At 49.7% G+C, this 7,760-nt stretch overlaps 1 protein-coding gene across 6 annotated transcripts in view; it reads right to left on the bottom strand.

Moving 5' to 3' along the window:
• Window positions 1-442: 442 nt before the first annotated feature.
• CRACDL (CRACD like) overlaps window positions 443-7,760 on the bottom strand; it is a 131,777-nt gene continuing 124,459 nt past the window's right edge. For 3 of the 6 annotated variants that reach the window (XM_055399580.2, XM_055399575.2, XM_055399578.2), the window contains 3 exons: window positions 3,634-3,806; window positions 2,488-2,632; window positions 443-1,254 (listed from right to left, as the gene is read on the bottom strand). In XM_055399580.2, the coding sequence (XP_055255555.2) occupies window positions 1,112-1,254; window positions 2,488-2,632; window positions 3,634-3,806 (461 nt within the window). In that variant the 3' untranslated portion in view covers window positions 443-1,111. Of the gene's footprint in view, window positions 1,255-2,440; window positions 2,633-3,633; window positions 3,807-7,760 lie in introns of all 6 variants that reach the window. The other 3 variants (XM_055399579.2, XM_055399576.2, XM_055399577.2) reach the window with 3 other exon arrangements.

Raw genomic sequence — 7,760 nt, 5'->3', positions numbered from 1 at the left:
AAGGTTTTTAAAAAGAGAGGTGTTATATAATTGAGACATAATTCTGAGATTTCAAATATATGATCTTACTCTGCTGGCTTCTGCACATTCATCCTGCTTAATTTACTGATAACCTAGTTTTCAATAGAAACAAACAGGTTAGATTAATGAGATGCTGAAAAATGTCAACTTTAAAGGAAATCTTATATTTTTAATATGTTGTATCAAATAGTTGTAAAGAGCCAGAAATCTACAGTAGCTTCTGATTTCCAAAAATGAACACCAAAGTTTTACTGCAGGGGGTGGAGAGAATCTCATACAACCCAAACTCCCCAATCAACCCAACGTGAGGTTTGACCATGAACTCTCTTATTCAACAAAATTCCACCATTGCATTTAACTCAGTTGCTGGAGGACACTCTCTCAGCTTGAGTAAAAATCACACTTACACATGTGTCAGGTCTGAAACCTTTTATTCGACAGGCAATGCATTCTTCAATCGTGAAGGACATGGACAACGAGTGGAAAAGTTTAAAAACTAATTTTGGAAGGAGTCTATGAATCGATGGAGCCTGCTGTGTTCCTTCCACTCCTTCGTGGAGTGGCTGCCCTCAGGAAAGCGGACTGTGTGATAGCTGCTCTTGGAAAAAACGACGTCTCTGTTCACCATGAATGTCATGCCTAACGGTAAACGTGAAAGAAGACGGACTCCGCAGGCAGGACGGGGGCCCAGAGACACAAGCTGATCTCTGGTGGAGGCGTGGGCACACGTTCTCCTGGAAGGCCACCTGAGTTCTGTATCCGTGCTTCATTTCCATTTTCTTCCCTGCCTGAGCCCTCTCTCCCTGGGGGATTCTGAAAGACTCACATTCATACCTGTGGGCACAGATCCTCGTCCCTAGCCCTCGTCAATGGTGTTCTTGTCTTCGGGCGTCTCTGGCCCGGGGCCCTTGGCTATGTGTCCGTCTGACTTGTTTGCCTGGTTCCTCCCTCTTCCCTGAGCTTGCTGTCTTGAAACCTGATGATAAAATCACTCTCCAGTTTCACAGTTTGTTTGCCTTGATTGAGTGGCAGTTTGAAAGGAAGTGACTCGTCAAGGAAGTAGACATTCTTTACCAGAGCATTGTTAAACCTATTTTATAATTTGGGGCATGTCACTCCAAGCTTGTGATTTCTTTCTGGCCAGTTCCATCCAGGAGGGCTGGTCTGTGCTGCTGTAGCTGGCTCGCTTCAGCTGATGCAATTCTTTCTCCATCATCACTGCCGACTGGGCTGCTGGAGAGAAGACAAAACAAACGGAAACATGAGAAAAGAAGTTGGATTTGCACTTAAGCTTCTTGGAGGCCTTTTAAAACACATGTCTAGCGTCTTAACCATAGTCTCAAACATATAACGTGCAAATGTGTGAAGAAGATGTCGGTATAGGATAATTTACAGTTCCAGCAATGTGGTGAGTTGAGAGAAACTGTCATGGTAAAATTGCAGGGACTCTGTATGTAAATATTCTTAACACCGCTGAAATGGACACTTAAAAGGTTAAGATGGTGAATTCTGTTATGTATATTTTAGCAAAATGAAAACTAAACTGAAAAATACGATTACATGTCACAAGAAAGTTGAATCTAGAAACATTATACTCAGCGAAAGAAGCCAGAAACAAAAGAACACATATTTTATGATGCCATTTATAAGAAAGGTCCCCCCAAAAGGCAGATAACACAGAGAGATGGAAAATAGATTAGCGGTTGCAAAAGCTGGAGGTGAGCCTGGTGAATGACTGTAAATGGGTATGGGATAGCTCTTTAGGGTGAAGGAAATGGTCTAAAATTGGACTGTGATGGTTGGACAACTTGATAAATATATACTCACTGAACTGTATGCTTAAAATGGGTGAGGTGTTTTTTTTTTTTGGCCATGTAAATGATTATCTCAATAAAAACTGTTTTTAAAAAAATCAACATACAACATTATAAACCAATTATTACTGCTGTTCAGATAACGACTCAAGACCCCATGGACTGTAGCTCGCCAGGCTCCTCTGTCCATGTGATTTCCCAGGCAAGAATACTGGAGTGGGTTGCCATTTCCTCCTCCAGGGGATCATCCTGATCCAGGGATTGAACCTTCATCTCCTGCTTTGGCAGGTGGATTCTTTATCACTGAGCCACCAGGGAAATAAAGCCACTCTTCTATAAGTAAAAATAAATAATAATAATAATAAGTAAATGAATGATCAGTGTGGGAGGACTTCCCTGGTGGTCCAGTGACTCAGACTCTGTGTTCTCAATCCGGGGGCCTGGGTTCAATCCCTGGTCAGGGGACTGGATCTCACATGCTGCAACTAAAGAGTCCACGGGTCACAACTAAGACTCAGGGCAGTAAAATAAATAAATATTAAAAAAAAATTAATGTGGCAGCAAGTAATTCGGAAAAGACAGAACAAAACAAAGCAGGACCAAACCTGGAAATGCATTTCTAAGGGCTCAGCACTATTTTCGGGTTTCATACCCAAATTCTGATGTGACAAGGAGATTCCTCTTTGCAGCCCCTCCTGGAGGCGGAGCTTTGTCCCCTGCCTCTGGTCCACAGGAGGCTTGGCTGGGGCCATCAGGAAAGACTTGCTGCGGACAAAGTCGGCTTGCTTCACGGGCTCCTGTCAGGACACAAGAAAGACACATGCTGTCCCGTCACCTGAGATTCAGACGGGGACAAACATAACCACAGGTGATGAGCCATGAAGGCGTCTCCACCATGTGGCTCATACTGCTGGCACCTTCTTGGGGAGCTCTGGTTCACGACTGGTTGCCATCCAGCCTCCAGGATGGACTTGCTCGTGGCCTGCTCCTGGCTCCTGACCTATTCTTGGCCCTGGCCAGGTCAGAGGGCCAGGTTCCACTGGAAAGGTGAAAGGAACCATGTTTGGAGATAGTTTTATGACTTTTAGGACACCTGGGATGACTGTGGATGCCAGGATCACTGGTGACTATTTGTTTTATAAATTCCCTAAGCCTGCAGGAGGTTTTCCAAGCTTGGCGATGGCAGCGATTTTGGTGAAGATGAAGAGAAGCGGGTTCAACTGCAAGCTCAGGCTCACTTCCCCACATGGCTGCAACATGATTTGGGATTTTTACCACGGCGACTGGGTGGAACCCAAAAGCTGTGAGTCTCAGCCTGCTTTTAAGCACCATCGTTCGGGTTGGAGAAAACTGTTTTCAGTCTGGAGTGTACAAGGGACCCCCGGGGTCCAGCCCTACTGATGTTGGTGAAAAGTACAGATCCCAGTGGGAGGCCAGGGCAGCAGCACATGCAGAGCTCGGTCATTTACTGCAAAACGAGTCAAGATGGGGCTGTTGACATGGTTGCCTAGCACCCAAATAAGAAGTTATTTTCACCCGGTCCTTTTCTCCAGATGCTGAGCTATGTTGCCAAGGAGCCGGGGAGCAGAGGGCTGTCTGCACTGCCTGAGTGGTCCACGGCTGCTCTGCTGCCCTGGCCGCCTGGCACATGCACGGGGCAGACATCAGCTGTCATCACAGGTGACGGCTGCTATAATGACTGTGCAGGACATGGGGCCATCACGGGGTCCCAGCCCCCAGCCTCCACCTGGGGTGCTCCCCTGCCTACACAGGGAGATGGAGGGTCCACTCTAAGCACCTGGGTTTTCTCGGGTACCTTGGCTGGCCTTCCCATATCAGACTTCAAGGTCCGGGCCACAGGTTTGTCTTCCTGGCTGGGGGGCTGCTCCAGAGGTCCTCGGCGCTTCTGGCGCCCCACGGTGATCCAGGGCGGCGTGGGCTGGCCGTTGGTTCCAGGCCCCGCTACCTTCTCTGAGGGTAAAGACACAGGTCATACAAAGCAATCCTGGTCACCTCCAGCCTGGTGTGACTTCTCCCACCCACAGCACACTGCACAGGTGCTCTGGGGTGGGTGTGTGGGTGGGGGTCTGCAAGCCTCCTTGGTGACACTAGTCCTTTTCTTTCAGGGACGTTGTTTTCTCAGTTATGTTATGTTCAGTCACTAAGTCATATCTGACTCTTTGCGACCCCAAGGACTGCAGCACACCAGGCTTCCCTGTCCTTCACCATCTCGTGGAGTTTGCTTAAACTCACATCCATTGAATTGGTGATGCCATCCAACCATCTTATCCTCTGTTGCCTCCCTCTCCTCCTGCCTTCAATCTTTCCCAGCATCAGGGTCTTAGTTAAAGATGATTCAACAAGATTACGCCTCTCCTGTCCGAGCCACAAAAAAACCAAATGCAACTGCTCCCATACACACATTTAAAAACAACCTTCCTCCTATGGGATATTAGGGAATGAGAAAAGAGTCAGTACCTAGAGAGAGAAGATTTCTCTAAGACAGGCCTGTCACTTGGGACCAGTATACACTACCCAATACTTGATATGCTCGGAACACTATGCTTCTCTTTTCTTTTAAAAATGTAAGCACAATCTTCCCCTGTGGACACTGACAATAAATAAGCCACAACTGTTTTCCTTGATGTTTGGGAGAGAAGAGAAAAAAAAAATGCCTTTAAAACAAAGCATTGTGATGAACTTGCTTCCACATTCACAGCGCTTATTTTGGGTGGTAAACCTGTGGGTCCTTCCCGCTTTCCCTTGCCTTTCAAATCTTCTGTATTTTTATATTTCCTATGAGAATTTATTCCCTTCGTCAACAGAAAAAAGATGCCAGTTTGTTTTTTCCAGGGAAACCAAGTGATTAAATAAATGGCTTCTCATGGGTGTCTGGAAAGTTCATTGAATTCAAGACCCACGAGCCGGCCTCCCTGAGCATCTGCCCACCACCCACAGAGCAGACGGACACGAATCCCCATCTCCAGCCTGGCTTCTTCCTGCTTCCCGTGTCCACAGGGTGCCCCTGTCAGCAGGTACAGGCCGCACCATGTCACAGCACACAAGGGGACATCCAGGGCGAGACAGTACCCTTATTCTTTGTGGCCTGACAGACACCACCCCTTGGTCAGGTGTGTTTAGAATTTTACTTTGTCTGGTTTGGCTTCTGCCTCCAGTTCAACGAGGAGTCCCCTTCTCCCACCGCCGGTCACCGAGGAGGGGTCAGAGACAGAGCCACTGCCCTGTGAGCTGCTTCTCCCACCAGGGCTGCGCACACACGGACCTGCCCTTGGCCCCCGCGAACCTGCTCCATCGCCTTGACTCGCCGCTTGTCCCCTGCGCCCTCTCAGGCTCTCCCTGGATGCTGAGCTCTTCCCTGTCACTCAGCAAAACGCTCGGGTCTCCCGCAGCTCAGAGAAGAACGTCTCCAGAACCTCGCCACTTCCCTGCAGCCCCCGTTCTCCACTCCCCTCTGCTCGTGTCTCTCCAGCTAACCTCGGACTCAGACAGTATGAACACCACGCTTTCCACCCGCCTAACCACTGGACCGCAGATCCGGGGTCTGGCTGTCCTCCAGCTGTTTGACCCCTGCAGCTGGGGCCATGCAGCCCGCTGTGGGCCTATCTCCTGGGGGCACCCTACCTCCAGGACCTGCCGGACTCTTGCTCATAAACCTGGAATTCCCCCTTGCTCCTGATCCTCAGCCTTTCTCTCTTCTTTCCCAAGTATTCTCTGTTCAACTCCTAACCTCAGCACTCAGAGTTGCTCAGCTTGCCTCCGAATGTGTAATCCAGCCCTACCTTCTACTCTGAGCCGGAGCCCAGCATTTCTACTCCCCGCGCCTCCTTCCCCTCTTCCTTCCTCCATCCACTCCCTGACTGCTGTGGGCAGGGACTGTGCTACAAACTAAGATGGGAAAGAAAAAATTGTTTCTTTGAAGAGCTCTGGGCTTCCCTGGTGGTCCAGTGGTTAAGAATCTGCCTGCCAATGCCAGGGACACAGGTTCGATCCCTGGTCCGGGAAGATCCCACATGCCACATGGCAACTAAACTGCTGCACCACAACCACAGCGCCTGTGCTCCAGAGCCCATGCTCCGCGATGAGCAGCCCACACACCACAAGTACAGGGTAGGCCCCCGCTTGCCGCAACTGGAGAAAGCCACACGTGGCCAAAACTGGAACTCACTACGCTTCACAACGTGCTGTGGACACAGGGTAACACCGATGGGTGGGAGCTGAGGATACTGTCTGCAACTGGGACCTGAAGAAGGAAACTTCTAGGCTGAGAAGACGGGCAAGGACGGGACAAAAGAGCGACGCTGGCAGGCCAGCTTTGAGGGGCTGAAGGACAGGGTAGGCCAACTGGGGGGGTCTTCCTGGCCTTTTCCTCGTCCATTACAGGTTTAAACCCTGGGGATGCTCTGGAGGAGACTGCGTGGGGAATAAGTGTGGGTGGGGCTGGAGGCAGGGAGGGAGGTGGGAGGCTGTGGCCATGGTCCAGGAGAGGGGGGACAATGACTCCAGGATCGTCCCTTCATGTCCACCAAGCCCCCGCCTGGATATCGCTGCCTCCAGGAAGCCTGTTCCGCTCACTCAGTGGAACACATTCCCCCTCCTAACCCTGCTGGAACTCTCCTGAGATGTCTGCCTCACTGTTTGGTACTAAACACATTTGCCAGCTGACCGACCACCCCATTGACATATGCTTTCGGTCACCAGACCTTCTTTACTTAAAAAACACCCGTCAGCGACTACATACCAGGTGCTGTTCTAATATTAGCTTCAGTTCAGTTCAGTTCAGTCGCTCAGTCGTGTCCGACTCTCCGCGACCCCATGAATCACAGCACGCCAGGCCTCCCTGTCCATCACCAACTCCCAATATTAGCTTAACTAAGGTGTAACTCTGCACTCTGTCTCTTGTCCAGAGAACCGAGCAGTTGCTCGGCACACAGAGGCTGGCAGCATGGCTGTGTATTTCCCCGAGAGTCTGCATGTCTCATCCCTCCTCCCCAACCCCTCCTTCCAGGAGTACTCATGATCTCTGTCTTTCTGGAGTTTTCCTGCAGGGAGGGGCCCTTTTATTCCTCTCAGATCTTCTCTTCACACTCACTGGCTGGTCGTGCTCTCTGATCTCTCTTGGCCCCTGACATCTGGGCACACAGTTCTCCCGAGAGCAGCCAGCACACCAGCCTTCACCTCTGACAAGGAGACTGGAGAAAAGGAGGGCTTTGACAGGGGTTGAAACTCACTATCTCAGTCAACAAAATTATTTTGAGTGATCAAACCTGGCTCACCTGCACCGCAGGTGATTCTTTACTGACTGAGCTACCAGGGAAGCTCCTACTTTATCATATAATCTGTTTTAAATGTTCATTGCAGAACTGTTTATAATAGCTAGGACATGGAAGCAACCTAGATGTCCATCTGCAGACGAATGGATAAGAAAGCTTTGGTAAATATATACAATGGAGTATTCTTCTTCTTCTTCTCAGTCGCTCAGTCGTGTCCGACTCTCCGCGACCCCATGAATCACAGCACACCAGGCCTCCCTGTCCGTCACCAACTCCCGGAGTTCACTCAAACTCATGTCCACAGAGTCGGTGATGCCATCCAGCCATCTCATTCTCTGTCATCCCCTTCTCCTCCCGCCCCCAACCTTTCCCAGCATCAGAGTCTTTTCCAGTGAGGCAACTCATCGCATGAGGTGGCCAAAGTATTGCAGTTTCAGCTTTAGCATCAGTCCTTCCAATGAACACCCAGGATTGATCTTTAGAATGGACTTGTTGGATCTCCTTGCAGTCCAAGGGACTCTCAAGAGTCTTCTCCAGCATCACAGTTCAAAAGCATCAATTCTTCGGTGATCAGCTTTCTTCACAGTCCAACTCTCACATCCATACGTGACCACAGGAAAAACCATAGCCTTGA

This window comes from Moschus berezovskii, chromosome 11 (assembly GCF_049115385.1).
Source record: "Moschus berezovskii isolate FMDL1 chromosome 11, NW_MosBer_1.0, whole genome shotgun sequence".
In the NCBI taxonomy this organism is placed as follows: Eukaryota; Metazoa; Chordata; class Mammalia; order Artiodactyla; family Moschidae; genus Moschus; species Moschus berezovskii.
This window is presented reverse-complemented; position numbering and strand designations above follow the sequence as displayed.